Source organism: Prionailurus bengalensis, chromosome E4 (genome assembly GCF_016509475.1).
Source record: "Prionailurus bengalensis isolate Pbe53 chromosome E4, Fcat_Pben_1.1_paternal_pri, whole genome shotgun sequence".
Taxonomy (NCBI): domain Eukaryota; kingdom Metazoa; phylum Chordata; class Mammalia; order Carnivora; family Felidae; genus Prionailurus; species Prionailurus bengalensis.
In genome coordinates this window covers 35412745-35432640 of record NC_057360.1, presented here as the reverse complement: position 1 = coordinate 35432640, position 19896 = coordinate 35412745, and the positions used below count along the sequence as shown (strand labels likewise).

General features: G+C 53.0%; 1 protein-coding gene across 1 annotated transcript; it reads right to left on the bottom strand.

Moving 5' to 3' along the window:
* Positions 1 to 6358: 6358 nt before the first annotated feature.
* FCAMR (Fc fragment of IgA and IgM receptor) lies at positions 6359 to 19641 on the bottom strand. Its single transcript, XM_043568103.1, has 7 exons — positions 19218 to 19641; positions 16309 to 16381; positions 14672 to 14815; positions 11174 to 11512; positions 9282 to 10041; positions 8536 to 8654; positions 6359 to 7926 (listed from the first exon to the last, which is right to left on the bottom strand). Exons 1-7 carry the CDS (start codon positions 19254 to 19256, stop codon positions 7745 to 7747), a joined length of 1656 nt encoding a protein of 551 aa, XP_043424038.1. The 5' UTR covers positions 19257 to 19641; the 3' UTR covers positions 6359 to 7744.
* Between the last annotated feature and the right edge of the window lie 255 nt (positions 19642 to 19896).

The window sequence follows — 19896 nt, the reverse complement described above, 5'->3', positions numbered from 1 at the left end:
CAGTAAAGCTCTGGGGAAAGCTCACAGGCTCCAAACGCAGAATGCCTGGGGTTCACATCCAAGCCCTGCCACCTGTTGGTCCAGGGGACCCTTGACAAGTTACTCAGGGTCTCTGGACCTCAGTTTTCTCATTTATCAAATGGAGCTAATTATACTTACACTGTGTGTTTGTGACAAATACCAAGTATAATGTGGGCAGTGACTGGCTTCTAACAGGTGCTTATGATTCAGCTTCAGATGAATGGGACAGCATGGGCTTTCAGAACAAAGAGAGATTCCCCACTGATCAACGAGCACCCAAGGGCAGAGAAGGGGAATGACTTGCCCGACTTCACACCTAATGGCATAGGTGGGTCAAGAACCAAGGTCTTCCAGCATTGGGAAGTTTCCTCCACTTCCCAAAGCCTTCACTCCCCAGATGGATCTTTTGAATCGTGTTTCCACGGGCTGCAATGGACTTCGATTTGTATCTTCAACTGATTCAGGGAAGATTGGAGAGGACCAAGCACACAGCTTCAACCCTGCATCCTTGGGTGGATGCTCCGAGACCCTGGGAAGCCACCCATAGAGAAGGGGAGGCCTAAGCCATTGCATCCTTCCCCACACTTCCCCTGCCCTTCTGCACTCCTGGCCGCTGCGGATGGTGCTTATGAATGCCGATTTTGCCAGACCGGTGAGATAAGAGCGGACAGATGAAACAGCCTATCGCTGCTGTTTACCGCCAGCTCTCTGCTCCCCTTTGCAGATCTTTGGCTGAGTCAATGGTTAACCCCAGCCTGGAGTCGATGTTTACTCCCGGGTCAGCCAGCCCTGAAATCCAACATTCCTCTGTAAACCAATAATATGGTCAGTTTAGTGTCGAACAGGAGAAAATAGAATTGTGACAGCAAATCTACCAAACTAAATATCAATCCCTTCTCTCCCATTTTTTGAAAGGATAGTTACTATTTGGGATCATTATGTCCTAGCAGCCCTACCCTCGCCATCAGGCGGTAACACTCTGTATTTCCTGACCCTAGCTGTCCTGCCTTGGCAGGGATACAGCGTGTACTCTCCCTGCCCTGGGCTGGAGAGAGGCCATGGGTTGGGGACTATTGTCCTTGGTGCCCAGCTGAGTGCTGCTGGCTGGGAAGGTGGTCCCTAGTGTGGCCATTGCCTGGAATCCCACCGAGAAAGTAGGGACTGCAATAGTCCAGTTGGCTGAGCTCAGGTGGGGGGAGCTCACCCAGTGAGTTTCTGAGTCCTTGGGGGACTCCTTGGGGGAGTTTCTGAGTCCTTAATTTGTTTGGAGGCCTGAGCCTTTCCACAGGTGAGCCTCCCTGTTAGGGAGTAAGTCGCGGGGGGAATAAGCTAGAAACGCTCCAAATCTGCCTGGCTGTAGGGTGATTTCATAGGAGCTCCCCACGTCCTTCTTAAGAAGCGCGGAGCATGACACCTGTGACTGGCAGCATCGTGCCAATGCCAAGAACAAACTTAAGGAGGCAGGCCGGGTAGTGGATGCAAGGAGGGTGAGAAAGAAGTTCTGGTCACCGGAGAGTGTTGGAGAGGGCGGCTTACTGGCCACATGGACCCATGAGAGCCTCAGAGCTCCTCTATTTTCTCCCTGAACTCACTGGGCCACCTCCTTCTCCCTCATTACCTGCCTCGCCTTGTCATTGCCCAGGTGTCTGATCCCTCACCTGTTTTCCTAGTTCTGTTCACCCCCAATCAGAGAGTGAAAACAACATTTCCTCAGGGGCTTCTGGGCTGGGGCGTCTTCGTCATTTGGGTGGCGCCCTAATGAGGGCAGGAGCTGTGGCGAGAGCCCCCCGAGACCGGCTGCGTCTCGCTCTGAGGAGCCTGTTGTGAGGAACAAGGAATAGCGAAGCGAGGCTGGAAAGTTGGCCTCGGTCCAGAGGCTCTCTGAGTTTCCGCCGGCCAATCCCAGGGCCCCAGAGACTTTTCTTCTCTGGTTCTGAGAGGCAGGAACAAAGGAGCAAACCTTTTCTGAAGGTACCAAACCACTCTCTCGCCTTCTGCCACCTCCATACCCTGGTCAGGGAGAGGCGGAAGGAGGAAGATTTTTAGAGTAGATATCCAAAGTCAACAGGTAGAGTGTCAGGTAACAGGGCCCAGCCCCTCTCATAAGCCACTGGGGTCCTCCCGAACCTCCTGAACACTTGTTGTTTCCTTGTTCCTGGTCTGGCCTGGCCTTCAGCCCAAGGTTTGCCTGTCAGACTGCCACCAGAAAAATATCCCCTGTGATCCCCGGCAGCCCATGCCCATCTGAGCCTCTGCATTCCCAACTGCGCGAGGCTGTATAATCTGCTTCTTTCTGGTGATGTATACCGTAATTAATTTTTAGCGGGCTGCACTGCGCGGGTGGAGCGGTGTGCTGGCAAAATGGAGAGTTGAGGCCAAGTGCATTCACAAACCAGTCTGCGCTTCCCATGCCAGGCCCTAAAAAAGCAGACTCCCTGGTGCCCTTTCCCTGAACTCTTGTCTGGGGAAAAGTACGACATCTGCACTCATGGGGGGAATCAGAAAATGCTTGGGCCACGGCGGTCCTGGCTCTCCTCCTCCCTGCTAAGAGACTCAGGTTAGGGAGCCAGGGATTAGTGAAATTAGGGAAAGATGTGGCCCTTGTTTGACCTTCTCCTCTCAGAGCTGAACTGGGAGACCTCGATCAAGGCAGCAAACAAGCAAAACTCGGGAACTCAGCCAGAGATCGGAAAAGGCAGAACACAGAAGACTCCAGAAGCTAACCAGGGAATGTACATCCTCAACAAAATGGGGCCAGGGGGCAAAGAGTGGCCTACTGGCCTGGAGCCTCGGTGTTCGTGATTTCTACCTGCCTCTGGAAGTGTGGCACAGTGATCTCTCCTGCCTCTCTGCTGCCCTTCTGCGTTTCAGTTGGCCCCTTGGAGAGTGGGCAGTGGGGTGATGGCTCGTCCTCCTGCTGACAGTGAAGGGGGGGCCAGGGAGGGCTGGTGCCTGCAACCCAAGCCGCATCCTTTAGGGGGAAGTGGAGAGTTTGGTGGTGGCTGGACCCCGCCAGAGGGTCTGTTTCCTTTTGAGTAGAATCTCCATCTCCACCCGTCTTGTCAGGCTCTTAGCCCTGGAATATCTGTACCAGTGGAAAATAACCACACAACTCATGTTTACTTGCCTTAAGTGCTTTACAGGTTTTTCCGTGGAAATACCTTCCTCTTTGTGTCTGACTGATGCTGTCAGTAAGCTGATTCTGTCTGTCCGAGACCACACTGGCTGCTGGAGGAGAGGAAGAAACCCCCAGAGTCCTAGAGGAGAAGGGCGACAAGTTGGCTGGGGGTCGAGCATTTGCCCTGGGTTACCTGAGATGGACGGACATCCCCGCAGCTAATTGAAGATCTGAGCTCTGTTTGTACAATGCCAGCACGGACCTCTGGGCAGCGGCCGAATTTTTAGTGCTCATTTCCAGCTCCCTGAACTTTTATACTTCACTTAGCCAGGACAGGAGTAAGCCAGCTGGGTGACCAAAGAAAACAGATTACTGGAAATGGTTATAAAAACTTCTATACACTGGGCCTCCCAGAGGAAAACAAGGAAGGTTCTACAATATTAAACAGGAAAGGACCCGATCAGATGCCAGGCCATAAGTCTAAGTGTCGAGCAAGGCAGCGTGGTGCACCGATCAAGGATTTAAGCCTGGAGATAGATTGCTTCGTGTCCAGTTCCCGGCTTGCCCTTTCCCGAAGAGCGTAACGACTTCCTTCCTCTGGCTTCGGCTTTCACATCTGTAAAATGTGAATCATCACACCTGCCTTACAGAAATGTGGTATCAGATGCGAGGTGAAAGCTGAGGGTAGCCCCTTCTGTGCAGAGATACTAGGGAAGGAGCAGCAGCGTTAAGACTTGTGCCCTCACGGGGAGAATCTGCTCGATCGTAGGAAAGTCAGTGCTGGCCTGTGATGAGGTTTTTTGGGGCGATAGCGGGGTGCGTGGGGTCCGGAGCCGACGACCAAGAAAGAATTCTTGAAGACATCTTTGGTGCAAAAAGGTGATTTTATTGAAGCACAGGGACAGGACCCGTGGGCAGGAAGCGCTGCCCTGGGACCCTGAGGAGAGACTGGCTTCTATACTATGCGTTTGGGAGAGGTAAAGTCCAGGGGAAGTTTCCAGTGAGATTTTCACAAGCTAAAGAAGGCTCACAGGATACTGGAGGCCTCGTTCTCGTCAGGCTAGGGTTGTTTGTCCCTCTAGCAAAGCATTAGCACTAAGACGGTTAGGAGTTCCTAGAAAAACAGTTTACTCTTCCGGCCTCAAGCATTTGCCAATGGGCTGCAGGTTATAAGGAAATTATAACCTCCAGGCCTCCTCCTGCCTTTGTTTCCCACATCACTATGGAGGGGTGATGGAGACTTAGGTCCAGCAGGACTATGATCTCTATCAGTTAACCATTTGTTTTTTTCCCTTTCCTTTGTTTTTAGGCAGTCAGGAGTGCCTGGGAAATATCACACAAATCCCACCTGGGTGGGGAGCGGGGGCGGTGGGGGGGGCAGTGTTTGCGGCCTGTCAGCTTGCCTTAGGCTCCCTCACCACCTGTATCTTGGATTCGAAATTTCCATGAAGAGGGGCGCCTGGGTGGCGCAGTCGGTTAGGCGTCCGACTTCAGCCAGGTCACGATCTCGCGGTCCGGGAGTTCGAGCCCCGCGTCAGGCTCTGGGCTGATGGCTCAGAGCCTGGAGCCTGTTTCCGATTCTGTGTCTCCCTCTCTCTCTGCCCCTCCCCCGTTCATGCTCTGTCTCTCTCTGTCCCAAAAATAAATAAACGTTGAAAAAAAAAAATTAAAAAAAAGAAATTTCCATGAAGAAAAAACAAACAAAAAAAAAGAGAGACTTCCTTGATTCCAGCCTAGCGATGGATGTTTCCCTGCCTCGCATCCCAGTGATGTATCGTGCTAACGGGGGAAGGAAGAGGAAAAACAAGTCACGGACAACAATACCGAGTGGTGGAGCCCGCCTGCTCTGTCTGTCTTACTCCCGCGTCACACCAGCTTATCAGGGAGCCCATAAAGAAGAGCTGTAAAGACATGGGGCTGCCCCATTTCCTTCCAGGTGAGAATTTCCCTCAAATCTTATCTCTGCCCGGCTCCGAACAGTAGGCCCTGAGACTCTAATCTTGGCTCTGCTCTGACCCTTTGAACTTGTACTAGCTCGTCCCCTGCCGGTGGACCTCAGCTTTCCCTAATGCACCTGGTCCTACTTCTAGAAGCCGCTCCCGACTCCAGCCACGCGGCCAACACCCTTGCCGAGCCGGTCCCCTCTTTCCCCAAGATGGGGCAGTCAGGCCGGGTGCCCCGACTGCTGAACCCCAAGCAGAAAGTGTTACAGGGATTCGGAGAAAGGAGAGGTCCCTGAGCAGCGTGGCAAGGGCAGCTTTTGAGGAAGAATGAGGGTCTGATCCCTCACATGGGAGTCTTGTGTGCTAGTTCAGGGCTTGGCAAATCGTGGCTCCGGAGCCAGATGCAGCTTGCCACCTATCTCTGTAAATAAAATGTTGTTGGCACACCGTCAGAGTCATTGTTTCAGTGCTACAACAGCAGAACTGTGGAGTTGCAACAGACGCTGTGTGTCCTATAGAGTCTAAAGTGTTTCCTATCGTGCCCTTTACAGAAAAAGGGGTGCTGACCCCTGCCTTAGTGCAGCCAACTTCCCCAAGCAGTAAGTGATCTGAGGATCCCGGTCCAGTGAGATTGCTTCACCAACACACAATAGTCCAAAACACTGGGAAAACACTCATCATGTCCCCACACCCCACGGCTATTTGCAATGCATCTTAGTGGATTAGAGGCTCCAAAAAGTCCTACGCAAAAGAAACTTGTTTATTCTTTAACCAGCATTTCCCAAACTTGTTTGATCTACCGAAGCTTTTTTTGTCCCCCCCCCTCAGAATACCTCTTAACAATCTTGAGAAGCTAGCATTCTGTGGACGCCCCTGGTAAACACCAGTTAGGTGGGGTGATCCTGCACTGAGTGATCCAGGGCGGGGGGGGGGGGGTCTCAGTCTGTCCCCACCTCTAATAAGCCAAACGACCTTAGCTGTATTACATACCCTCCAGGGCCCACTTCCTTATTGGTTGAATGGGTTAATGTGGCTGCCTTATCTCTCTATCTCTTACAGGTTTTTCAGCATTCATGAAAATGGTGTGGAGCAAGGCTATAGTGGTGTCATTGATTTATTTTTAACTAGTTTTGCTTTGATACATTGTTTAGCAGTGACGAAGTGGAGAAAGCACTAAATCAAGGTTATGAGCTCTCTTTTCTGAGCCTTCCTCTATTCCTAACTGGGTTTAAACAACTTCCGTTAAAAAAAAAAAATTAAAAAAAGAAAAAAACAACTTCCTTCTCCCCCGCAAGGCTTCAGTTACCTCACCCTGGAGTGGTTAACTTCTAAGGACCTTTTAGCTCTGAAATTCTGTGATTCTGTTTGGTCAGATGTTTTCAACTTCCCTACGTATCCAAAACATTGGGGTCTCTCTCTCCAAACTTGAAGACTAAATCTCCACGGTTTTCTGGGGAGAGTGTCCGGGTTCAGCACCAGCTGTGAGGATGTGTTAACAAAGTGTTTCTGGTGTTGCTGACAGCCTAGGAGGCAGGGCTGATCCTTCTGGAAATGTCCACTTGACAATTCTCAACTTGACATTGGAGCCTTCCTTTTCTTTCTCTTCCATTGCTCAAAGGCTGCTTTGCCCAAACATGAAGTTCAGACAGTTGGTTACAAGATTCGGCAAAACAAAAGAGCCGATGTAATGCCTGAAAGACAGTGGGACCAAGGATGGAGTGAAAGTTCCCCAATAGGCATGGGATGAAAAGGTTATAAAAGCAGAATCCACATAAAATTCCTTCTGGCCACCTTCTCTGTCATCCACCCCCCTCTCTCCCCCAAATGGTCATTTCCCAACTTCATCAACAGTCCTTGATCTCAAGGATTCAGAAGCCGTTGAACAAGGGGAGCTTTATGAAAAAGGTGAGAATCTACTGAAAAATACCCTCCTCGCCCATGAATTTAGGAAAATCCCAGAAAATTTTGCCTAGGTCAAAAGGTCTGTAGCATGATGACTATGGGCCCAAATGTGGGGGGATGATTTGAGGAATGGGGGTTGTGCCTTTTCGTTTCTATGGAGAAAACACCTGCCTATGGAGTCCTCTGGGGGACTGGAGGGGAGTGAAGGGGGACTCAGAATACCTCGGAGGCCACTGAGCCCATGCCCTCTGGTCAGCCGTTCAGCACAAGTACTTACTGGGCGCCCTACTGAATTGGAAGTTCTCTGGGGACATAGTGATGTGGGTCAAACACAATTACTGCCCTAAAGGAGCTTAGAATCTTCTTGAGAAGGCAAGCCTCGTGTACGTGAATATGATTAAATAAATGTGTGCAGCAGGCTGAATGCTAACAGACCTGAGAAAAGGGGATGCCTAGCAAGGAGTAGGAATGATGGCTAAGAATTCGTAGCAATTGGAAGCCTCCTCTATTTTCAAACTCCCGGAAATGGAAGTTCCACGCTCTCCTAGGTGACCTCCGCCAATGTTTAAGAAATCCTTTCTTGCAGCCTCCTTTGAGTCATATACCACCTTTGGCTGTGGGAAATGCTTGACTTTCCTAGGCCCAAGGACGGCCAGCCTCTGTTTCCCCAGTCCATTTGCTTCCCTCTGTATAGGTGGATGAAAAAAGGCTGAAGTCATGCTGTTTCGTCCTGGCTCTCTTTCCATGGGGACTGAACAGCTTATTGTTCCACTCCTTGGGGGCCAGGGTGCCTCTCGGGGACAGTCAGACGGGCCTGAGGAGGAGACTCATCCCGGAATATCTTCCTCTCTACGTGGGGCAGCTGGTCTGGCTGGAGGCTCAGTTCCAGGAAATGCGTCATCTGAATCAAGGTGACCCCTGCTGTCCCTTCTGTCTCCTGAGCTGCACAGACACAGAGCATGCCGTGAGGATAACTGGGAACTGAATGCGATTCCCTGAGTACCCCACCCCCCAGCCCCTACAACCTTCTGGGAACTTCCTGACACAGATGAATTGCAACCGAGCCCTTGGATTGAAAAGGATTGGGCCAGGCCTTCGAGGTCCTGGGTGTGAGCACCTCAGCCTCTTCCACTTGCTCCCAGAACATCTCGCCCTCTCTTCATCAGAGCTAAACACCTCGGAACACTCCCTTGAGGAGTACGGAAACCTAGCCGGAAGAGGCTTTTGGCTGGGCCATGAGGCAGAGGGTGCAAATGTGGTCTGCTCCCCGCACCTGGTCCCTGTGCTCCTGTTGCCTGCTGCCGGCATGGCTCATGCATTTCCCATGCCCACCGTTAGCTTATGGCTTGCCATCCTCTGAAAGAGCTTCTCCTTCTGCCCGGGGGTGCCTTTGAGGCATAACTGATTTTCCCATTTCATTGAGAAACCAAGGCCAGTGAATGGCTCGGTTAAATGGCTCTGTCTAGAATTTAGCACTTTTACCAGTCGGGACCCCACCCAGTCCGGAGGGTGTCCGGTGGGAACAAGCACTCCCTCCTCGGCTCAACTCACAGGTCCCGTTTATCCGGAGCCTCCTTTGCAACAGGACGAGAGCCACAAGCGTGAGGGGGAAGAGCACCGTAGAGACAGGAGTCAGGATCAGAGAGATGTTTTTCTCTCCTGGAGAAGCCCTGGAGTGGAAGTAACAGGTGGGGATGAGAAGAGTGCAGGGGAGGGCGGGCGGGTGGGAGCTGGACAGGGGACCGAAGGCCATTCGGCCCTCGCCCCTCGCTTTACGGGTGAGAAGCTGAGGCGAGGGAAGTCGGCTCCCCTTATTCTCGCGGCGGGTTCGTAGCAGAGCTGGGACGCCGTCTTGTCCCTACTGCACTGAGTGTGAGGCAGGTGGGGGCCACTCTGTGTCACCGTGGGACAGAGGACTGAGTGAGAGGCAGGGAATCCACCCTGGGCATGGGGCTCTGCCCCATGGTTTCACGGTCTTCCCCTGTGGCTTCAGCAAGTACCTCCCCTGTCTGGAGCTTTTGTTCCTCATCTTTTAGAAAAAAGTCCCAAAGGTTCCACCTAAATATTCTGTTACTCTTTTGTTTTGATCTTTGCTTGAAAACCACATGAAAATACTCAGGGTTTCTTAGCAAGGAGCCTTGAACAAGGGAGGGTCTGTGATGTTTATGGGCCTTGCCCTTTGCTGTCCTGAGGTGACAAAGGGAGAGAAGTGAGCAGGTGGGGGGGGGGGGGCGCAGAGGTCAGCCCAGGGAGGGGCATGCCTGGAGTAGGGCAGAGAGGAGGGGCTGGGAGTTTACCTCTTCATGGAATACCCCTTGCCCAGGGGCCTCCTGGGCCCAGCTGCCGGGGCCTGGCTCGGTGTTGCTTGGGGATCGCTGTATCCAGCAGGCGTGTCTAGGTCCCCTTTGGTAGCTCCCTCCTCAGACGCCACCTGTATGCTGGAGGGCCCCAGGGTCCACACGCCTGCAGCTGGGGTAGTTCTTTCAATGGAGCCCAGGGCTTGGGGCTTAGCAATGGCTGTTGCTTCTTGCAAGATTTCCTGCACCCGTTTTTCTGAGACCAGAGTTGTTGGCCTGATGGTCCCTATGACCTTCCCAACTACATCCAGAGCTGTTCTGACCCTCTCTGCTTCTTCTTGGGGCCTACCGGCCTCAGTAGTTGTCATCTCCCTCCCTTCTTCGCTGGGCCTGCCCGAATCCCCTACCGAGCTGTTGGTGTCCCACACCCAAACACCTTCTGTCGTATTGGACATATCTCCGATGGGTGAAGCCGAACTCTCTGGAATGGGGACTGTTGTCCGGACAGAACTCTCTACTCGACTACCTGTCCCTAGAGCTGCTGCCCCAGTTGTTCCTGGGGTCTGCCTGCCCTCCGCGGAAGCTGTTGTTTTCCTGGTTCCTGGAGTCAGAGCAACTCTGTGGAATCCCGTTCCTTGTCTTTCTGTCATCCGGGAGGTTGCTGGGGTCCATCTGTTGGCCGCCGGTGTTGCTGTTCCAAGGGATGCCACGACGAGCTCACCTGCAGCCAGAGTGGGTGGGGGGACGGCGCTGGAAAGACCTGTCAATGGCGGAAGGAGACCGCATAGGAAGGCTATCCCAGCTGCCTACAGGATTTAGCAAAAGATCCCAGGCTTAAAGTGTTTGCCCCAAGGAATGCATCCTCATTAAGCAACACAGTCTTGGGTCAATATGTTGGATAAAATAAAAATAGGGGAAAACCGGGTGGAATCTCTAATCTTTTTGCAAATGTTGACATTTTATGGTCCTTTCTCTCTCTCTCTCTTTTTATGCCCACAGTCTCTACTGGGCTGTCCTGCATGCCCATACTGGCCTCTTTCCCACAGCCCACCACATACGGGTCCTCAAATAGAGCAGCCAATCTCAGCAGATGGTTAGAGTGACATTGAACAAGACAAATGCAATCCTTGGCGCTGCCTCTCTCCTGGTCTTCCACTGCCTGGGCGCCCTTCCCCAGGCTCTGGGTGCCCGATCTGGGTCACTTCTCTGGAACCTGCCACACAGAGCATGGATCTCGAAGCTGTCAGATGTCTGCTAAGGGGCTCGGTCTCAGGAAGAGCCTCTTTTGTCCCGCATCTCTTACCTGCTCTGCTTGTCTGAACAAAGAGACACCATGCGCCTAAGAAGCCATATTATTCAATTCAACTTCTTGGAGTCCTCTCCAAAAACACATGCCACAAAATGTGGGGGGATTTGGGTGAGGCAGTCTGCATGCATTCATTTTGGAAGTGTTTCCTAATATCTACCTTCTCGAAGGTAATTTCTTTCTGAAATGAAAGCCTACTTTTTTTTTTTTTTTTAGTTTATTTATTTATTTTGAGAGAGACAGAGACAGAGCAAGCAGGGGAGGGGCAGAGGAGGAGAGAGAGAGAGAGAAAGAGAGAGAGTCCCAGGTAGGCTCTTCACTGCCAGTGCAGAGCCAGACATGGGGCTTCAACTCACGCAACTGTGAGATCATGACCTGGGCTGAAACCAAGAGTTGTATGCTCAACCGACTGAGCCACCCAGGCGCCCCTGAAAGCCTACTTCTTAAAGCCCTTGCCCCACCCCCAGCTTTTCCTCATCGCTCCCCTCAGGTTTAAGGGCCTCCTGGACCGGACCGTCTTCTCCCACACCTTCTCCTTCCCAGCATTCCCCTCACCAGACTTGACCCACCCGCCGTCAGCCCGTACCTGCAGAGACGGTCAGATTCATGCTGAAGAAGAACATGTCGTTTCTCTTCCCAATGCCACAGCGGTAGCGGCCCACATCATCCGGGGACAGTTGGGACAGCCTCACCTCAAACAAGCCTCTCTGCGGGAAGTCTGCAAACGTCACGCGGCCACGGTAGCCAAGATGAGCATAGCCGGTGGTGGACACAATGGTGTGGCAGAACGACGTCAGGGGACTGAGACGGCACCAGTACTTCCGCTCGTATACGTTGATGGCCAAGGGGGCATAATGGCACTGGATGGTGACAGTTCCCCCCGGCTCCCCGGACACCAGCCTCGGGCCCTTCAGTGCGTTTGCGTCTGCGGGCAGAGAGAGGGAAAAAAATGGTCAGAGGGAAGAGAGATTCACGAAAGGTCACGGTGCGGAGGTACGAGCCCCAGACTCTGTCGGAATTAGGGAATAGGCCAGAAAAACACCCTCGTGAAAGTGAGGCGAGGAAGAATCAACATAGAAATGTCAGAGCTTAGCCCCTGGATCGGGAGTACCCCAAGATACGGAATGCAGCTGTATCCAGGGCCCCATGTGAGAGACAGAAATGCAGGAATACTCTTTCCAACTGTTAGCTGGCTCCTATCATGCGCCAGACTTTCTCCTACGAGTCCGTCCGGGGGGCCTGGGTCAACATCTGACAAGAGGGCTGCAGTCTGGTTGGTGGAGTGAATACACAAGAGAGAGTTCGACGGTAAGAACAGGTTAGTGTGCTTTCCCCCCGAGCGGAGAGGGTGCCTGAAACACCGGTATCCCGGTCCCCTGGGTGGGTACATCCCCAGACCGGTGACTGGGGATGTGTTCGCCCCCCGCATTTTCCGGCAGAGGGTAAACAACCACATGCCCCCATCAACGCCCAGCTGACCGGGCCTGCGAACACACCCGCTTTGGTAACAGGTGGAAATCGTGGTCGAACCTGCCCGCGGCCTGTTTACTGAATGACATTAACTCGCTCTGGGGCGAGCAGAAACGAGGCTTGTCGTGTCTCTCACTGTCTCTTCGCATGGCCTCTGCTGCTTGATGAATCGCAGGCGTAACCTCACTCGTGGTAACTCTCACGGTCTCCCTCGGATGGGGAAAAAGTCCAGCCTGGCCCAGGGTGGTAAGGTCAGTCCAGTCCAACGACTGGCTGCCGTTCCAGTCTCTTTGCTCTACTCAAAACTGGTGTTTAGGCCCATCGGGGACTGGGTACAGAGGAACAGAGGGGAAGGTGAGGCGGAGAGTTGTGCTCTGTTCGCCATGCTCTCTGGGCACACGGGCGGCCAGAGCTCTTCCTGGGACTTTTGCCTCCCAGACCCTTCCATGGCCTCTGGCTGCAGTTCCCTCCCGCTCTCCGACTGGCCTTTTGGGCCTCCCCCCCCCACCCCACCACTAAACCTATGACGGCTGGCCACCTGCCCTTCCTTTTGGGGTCACAGTCCTTTCTGGGTGGCCTTCGTGGAAGAGTCCCCAGGCCAGCTCCTTTCGGCAGGTTCCAGGAAACGCCTTTGTTCTGCTGTCAGGAGAAGCTGGACATAGGAAAAACTCGCTGAGTGTCTTCCTACAGATTTCTTCTCTGAACTTGGCTGAACGGGAGGGGGCAGCGATCCCTCCTGTCTCCCCAGGCAAGTGGAGGAGGGCGCAACACATGGACATCTCTCTCCAAAGCGGCTCTGCCGGTGAGCTCTGCTGGGGGCTCACGATTCTTCAGACGGCTACACGGCGGGCTATTGCAGGGACAACCGGCTTCATAACCGCTCTGCGTGTTCCTGCCCAGGCAGCAGAATATCTTGTTTTAGGCTGTGGGTACCTGGTGCGTATCAATTCGGTCAGTGTCTTTAGAGCCTCGGCAAGACAAGTAGGTTCAGTTTAATACCCAAGTTTAATATCCTGTTGTCCGTAGTGGCTACATAATTGCAAAGCCCAGCTCCAAATGAAAATGCGGAGCCCCTTGTTGCAAAATTATTAACCCCTTGTTCACCAGGTAATAGCAGAGCATTAAACCCAGCCCTCTTAGCTCGTCGAGCTGGCCCTGCCTGTTGCGTATGTCCGGAGGTCTAATTCTAGAAGACTCAGGGCCATAAAAGCCACGACTATATCAATATTCACGGTAGGTGTAATTACATGACGCATCACCAACTGTGCCGCTCTTAATCAGGGTAAGTGGCAATTTATCATTGAGAGTCAAGAATATTCAGTTACGGGGGCGCCTGGGTGGCGCAGTCGGTTAAGCGTCCGACTTCAGCCAGGTCACGATCTCGCGGTCCGCGAGTTCGAGCCCCGCGTCGGGCTCTGGGCTGATGGCTCAGAGCCTGGAGCCTGTTTCCGATTCTGTGTCTCCCTCTCTCTCTGCCCCTCCCCCGTTCATGCTCTGTCTCTCTCTGTCCCAAAAATAAATAAACGTTGAAAAAAAAATTTTTTAAAAAGAATATTCAGTTACAAACAAGGACCATCTCAGGACAACATTGGTAGTGCCCTGATAAAGTGTTCGTGCCCTAGCTTTCAGGAATTCTTATGATCTACTTGTGGCACACACGAGACAATCTTTGGTATGTCTCTTCCACGAATGGGCAGGACGGGGCAGTCTGACCTCCCTGTAGAAAGCTGATTGAGAATCCTTAACCAGGGCCTCCTGGGTGGCTCAGCTCAGGTCATGATCTCATGGTTTGTGAGTTCAAGCCCCACATTGGGCTCGCTGCTGTCAGCGCAGAGCCTGCTTTGGATTCTCTCTCTCTCTCTCTCTCTCTCTCTCTCTCAAAAATAAACTTTAAAAGAAAGAGTCTGTAATCAGCTCTTGCAATGAACTTTTTTTTTCTTTTATTAATACCAAATTTAACTTGCCCTTAAGAACTCAGTAGATTACTGATCAGTAGCTCCTAGTTATACATAATTAAGGTATATATGTTATATTATGTATAATTGGGAATGTATTTGGTATGTATTATATGTCATTTGGATTTTTTTTTATTTTTTAATGTTTTATTCTTTATTTTTGAGGGAGAGAGAGAGAGAGATAGCGAGAGAGAACGCAAGCAGAGAGAGGGGCAGAGAGAGGGGGAGACAGAATCCGAAGCAGGCTCCAGGCTCCGAGCTGTCAGCACAGAGCCTAATGCGGGACTCAAACCCATGAACCATGAAATCGTGACCTGAGCCGAAGTAGGATGCTTAATGGACTGAGCCATCCAGATGCCCCCGTGTCATTTGGAATTTTTATTAGTCACCTATGGAAATTAAAGAAAGAGCCAGCACTTTAGATCAACGTGGTGCCATCTGGGGCCCCTGATGCAGATTCTCTGCCCTTCAGTGGAGACAGATGCCCTGAACTCATTCACCCATCATTTCCCGGCAGTCGTCTGTGGCTATGGCTTCTCCCAGAGAGGAGCAAGTTGGGGGGGGGGGGGTGCAGATGTGGGGCAGCCATGGACCGGAGACGGACTCTGTCTGAGAGAGCACAAGAGGTTTGAGGCAGGACAGAGGGAGAGTCATTGCACCTGCGATGGATGTCTTCCCTCTCCCACAGAGGGGTGAGAAAGGAGTGAGTGTTTCCTTGGCCCAGAGGCGGGGTGCAGAGGGCAGAGAGACGGTCCTCAGGCATCTGAGATGGGGTCTTCTCTGTGGAGGGGTCAAAGCAGAACCTGGGGCGAAGGGAGGAGATGGGCCATCAGGGGACCATCTAAGTTCACAAATGCACCCACAAAAGAAAGAGCCAGCTCTAAACTCCTGCCAGGCCAGAGAGCTCCAGGCCACCCCAGCAAGCAAGAGCTCCCTGTCTATTGCCCCTCCTCCCTTTTGCTCCTGGGACCCTGCTGGGGTGACGAGCCCCAACTGCCAACATGGGGAGGAGGCAGAAGAGAGGAACAGAGAAGATGGCCACCGCGTCCCCCCTGCAGCGTCTTCCTGACCGTAGGCCTTGGGTAGATGATGGGGCATATCGTTGAAGGAAGATTAAAGGGCCAACCAAAATATTTAACTGCACACTTAGAACTTCAAATTTAGCATTCGAGAGTGAAAGAAATTCAGTCAGAACTCTCACCTACACTAATACGTTAACAGGAAAATCATGGGCCTGCCTGAGTTTTCATCTGGGGGCTTTGGTTTCTACGGAAAAATTTTAAAGGGGCTGGAGGGAGATTAAAATAAAGAGATGGTCTGATTATAGTACAGAGTTCTTGCTCCTGTATTAGCTACCCTTGATTCATTAAAATTCTGGTTTGTTTGGGGCGCCTGGGTGGCTCAGTCCGTTAAGTATCTGACTTCGGCTCAGGTCACGATCTCGCGGTTTGTGAGTTTGAGCCCTTCGTAAGGCTGTGCTGACAGCTCAGAGCCTGGAGCCTGCTTCGGATTCTCTGTCTTTCTCTCTCTCTGCCCCTTCCCCGCTTGTGATCTCTCTCTCTCTCTCTCTCTCTCTCTCTCTCTCTCCTCTCTCTCTCAAAAATAAACATTAAAATAAAATAAAATGCCGACCACAGCACATAGGGCCATTTGTCATCTGAGCCGGATCTATACCTGGCCAGGCTCACCACACCAGCCTGCCAGCACCTATTGGCAAGATTCTTTCATCCAGCCGCCCTTAGCACAGGGCATACGGTCAGCCCTCCATAAATGTATGTTGACTAAATCAGTAAATGCATAGATGTAAATTTTATTGACCCATCTCGTTTCTTTGTCAACTCCAAACTGTTTCATGTAGGACAGATCTGCACCTTTAAGTCCTCAGTACTGGGCCTGGCACTGAGTGTTTTTTGAATGAGTGGGAATGAGCCCTCTGCCTGTCGTCTTTTATACACAAGCCCTGGAACCCTTATCTTGCAAATGCAGCCGACTTTCAGCCATCAACTTGAATGGAAGAGAGCAGAGATAGTGGGCATAGCAAGACAGTGAATCTTCTAGAAAAGATCAAAACAGGCATACGCCCTCTCTCTTGCCTCTCCCATTCCCCCTGGGCCTAGATCTGACCACTCCCTGGATCCACTGCAGGGCCTTGGATCCCCGGAGAGAAAGCCGGGGTATGCCCAAAACTTCCGTGGGAGCCCTGAAAGCCACCGAGGGCCCGCCAGAAATCTCTGCAGCCTGGAAGGCACGGGGCTCATCCCACAAGCTCTGAGTCTGGGCTGGGTTTGGGACTCACCTTGCAACAGGCACAGCGTGAGGAAGATGGGCAATTTCCATCCTGCCCTCTGCTTGGTGACCTGCAAAAAACACTGCAGTGGACAAAGCCTGAGAGGGTGCGGAGCAGGGAGACCTGGGCCGAGCCCCTTCTCTCTCCAGGACCTCAGTTTGCTCAGCGCTGCGGCTGGATGGGCTACATCCAACCAAGAGCAGGGCGGGAACTGCCCCCTCTGAGACCAGTGTGACTCCATCTCTCACTCCTAAGCACGCGTGTTTGGCCTGGGTCACCACCACCAAGGCTACAACGCCCCTACCCTCGGGGTTTCTGGGTTCAGAAGAGGTGGACTCCCCCTGTAGGATCCCAGCCCCCGCACCCACCTGCCAGCGTGGAGCTCCGAATTTGGGGGAGTCACAGAGAGTGGAAAGACCACACACTTGAAGCTTACACCTAGCCCGGAATCTGGGGGTGGGGGGGGGGTGTCAGTCTCCTCTCCAGGGAAATGAGCAAATGCATAAGGGGGTTGTTGCACAAGTGAAACTCGATTGTGTCGGAAGTGCTGGCAGTGTGCTCCATGCAGAGCAGCAACCTCCCCCTTCCCCCCTTTTTTGCAGAAAGAGGATTGATTCCTTCAAGGGAAGCCTTCTGTTTCACTGGGCGTGTACCTCCGGTCAGTAACAAGGAGTTAAAAATGAGCTATGGGGGGGGGGGGGGTAGAGGGGGGGGCGCCTGGGTGGCTCAGTCGGTTGAGCCTCCGACTTGGGCTCAGGTCATGATCTTAGGGTCTGTGGGTTCGAGCCCCACGTTGGGCTCTGTGCTGACAGCTCAGAGACTGGAGCCTGCTTTGGATTCCGTGTCTCCCTCTCTCTCTGACCCTCCCCCTTCATGCTCTGTCTCTCTCTGTCTCAAAGATAAATAAACCTTAAAAAAAAAAATTAAAAATGAGCTGTCGGAAAAAGCAATTGTCTGCGTGACTGTCCTCATCTGTCTCTTCTCCACAACGTCTAGAAAGCCCTCCCTGTCCTCCCTCTGCTCTGGTCTCTCCTGCCGGCCTGGGGTGGGACTTTGCGTGTCATCTCTGCCCCCAGGCTCTGGAACAGGATGCAGGACGGTGTGGGAGCACAGCACACAGCTATTGTGAACTGACCACTCCCGTCACAGACACCATACTGATCCCTACTCAACAGTCTTCCCTTGTCTGCTGATTATAAAGACAGAGATTGTACGTTATACTTCATTTGTATTCCTCCTAGGGTTTTCAAGGATGCTTTTTGATTAATAAAAAAATCTGTGCTTTGAATCTGTCTACTGCCTACAGTTCTTGGGACCTGTAAAAAAAAAAAGGCAAACTAAAGTTAGCCATCACTGTCTCCTTCCTCCTCTAATCCCTGCCTCACTAATGTTGAGGATTGGAGCAGATAGTCAGCGGTCTGGGCCATGGGCAGGACATGCTCACCCACCCCCTCTGGCCCAACTAGACAAAGCCATGCGAGGCCGCTGGCCAGGCTGGGACATAGACTGAAAGAGGAGAAAAAGGAATGGGGGAGGCAAGAAGTAGGAGGCAGAGAAGAAAAGAAGGGAAGGGAAGGGAGAGTAGGGGACACGAGGGTGGCAGGCTCCATGGGTTGGCCCTGGAGCTGCAAACTGTCCACCCCAGCTCGGCTCTGCCCAACCCCCCCCCCACCCCCCCCCCCCCCCCCCCCCCCGCCAAAGCCTTGGCTTCTCTATCCACGTAGAGCCCCGAGACTGGCTGGGGTTGGAAAAGCCCCCGGGCTTCTCATGCCTCCTCCACCTCATGCCTCATGCCCCCATCTTGGGCAATGCCATGGCAGCCATAGGCCCTCTGTGCCGTCCAGAGCTTTCTGGCTGCCTGCCCTCCCCCAGAGGCTCTCCAGGTGTGCCTGCGCCTAATCTGTTTGTTTGATTAATGTCCACCAAGCCCAGGTTCCTAGGGCTGGTTTTCCCAACGCACTAGGTGCTGACACAGCACAGGTTGAGGTCAAAGTCTGCAGACCACACCACCCGCTTCCTCTGGAGTCCCCTGGGGCAGCAATCTCTAGGCAGGAGCAAAAGCCGCCTGGCCTCCGAGGGGCAATGAGGAAGCACAGAGTGTGAGATAAAAGGCCTCCAGGGTGCTATTAGCCTTGATCGAGGCTGAAAAGACTATATGGGAGGAAATGTCTCCAAGTCCCCCACCCTGCCAATGACCTTCAGAAAGCCTTTCTCCAGGATACAGAGGGCCCTAACTCAGCAGCCTGGGGCTACAGGCCTTTGTTATAATGCACAACATCTTAGGGGGTGAGGCCCACATGGTGGGGGGGGGCACTCTCATCCCCTGGTCCTGCCAGGAAGGACATCTATCTCGTCTTCAACACAGGCTGCTCTACGACTCCCCGGATCCCTACTGGCCACCCCCTACCCACTCCCCCACCCCCCGACCCCCTACCAGGCCCACTCCTCTCCTGTTCCCTACCCCTGGGGCAGCTGACAAGAAAGAAATGAGCCCCTGTGGCACAGAGAGAAGTGTACAGAACCAGGACTCAGGAGCTTTTGCTTTGCCTGTGGCTGATGGAATGACCTAGAACAATGCATCCTTGTCTCCACTATAGCAGAAGAACTTTGTGGACCTCCATGTTTCCTTCTCTTTCTGACATTTGTTGGTTCTACATTACTTAGGGCCTCAAAGGAGTCTTGCATTCTGGTGGGAGGGAGAGTCGAGGGGATCAGGAGAGCCGGGAGGTGGGAGGGCGATGTTGCAGCCTGGACCCCACAGACCTTTCCTGGCCCCCTGGGAGTGAGCCCGGCCTGCTGTGGGGAGGGCCCCTGAATGCATGCTTGAGAACTGCTGCAGAAATTCACCACCCCCCACTGGGAGACAGGACCCCAGCCTGGGGTGGGGGGGTAGGCGGAGGGGGGAAGCCGCATCTCACCTCTCCTTCTCCGGGCTTAGCTGAGGCTTCTCTATCCATCTCAGCCCAGAAGTAAAATCCACCCGGACTTTTCTTTTTCTCTGTCTCTTTGAGATGCTGGTGTTTGGACACCTTCTAGCGTCTTCCCTCTAACCTTGAGACTGAGAAGGCAGCACCGGAGCGCTGGAAAGCAGCTGGGGCTATAGCCCCGGAAGCCTCAAGTGCGAGACGTAGTTGTGCCCCTCGCCCCTCCACACCTGCAGCGAGTCAGGGCACATCGGGCCTCGGCTTCTAGTTCTTCTAGGGGGGGAGCCAGCCCTGGCTCCTTGTGGTCCTTCCTGTCACTTACTCTTGAAGAACTCTTCCAGGGGTGGTGACAGTGGCATCAAAGAAAACACACGGATCTCCGTTCTTCCACTTCTCATTTCCCCTCCAGTCCAGAGCCCCAGATTTTTCAGGATGCCCCAGTTTAGCTGACCCCTGTAGGGTGATGATGAGACAATCCGGGGAGGGGAGAAAATTCAGGAGAGGAATTCCCCTATGGTCTGGCTGGGCAGCTGGTGCCTTCTGCTGGCCTGACCCCTTAGGCTCCCAGGGAGAGCCAGTTCGGGTCACGGACTCCCTGCTCAACTGCATGCCTGACAGTCGCTAATTCATGCTCCAGCCAAAGCACCGTCCAGGAAATGAGATGACCTCCACG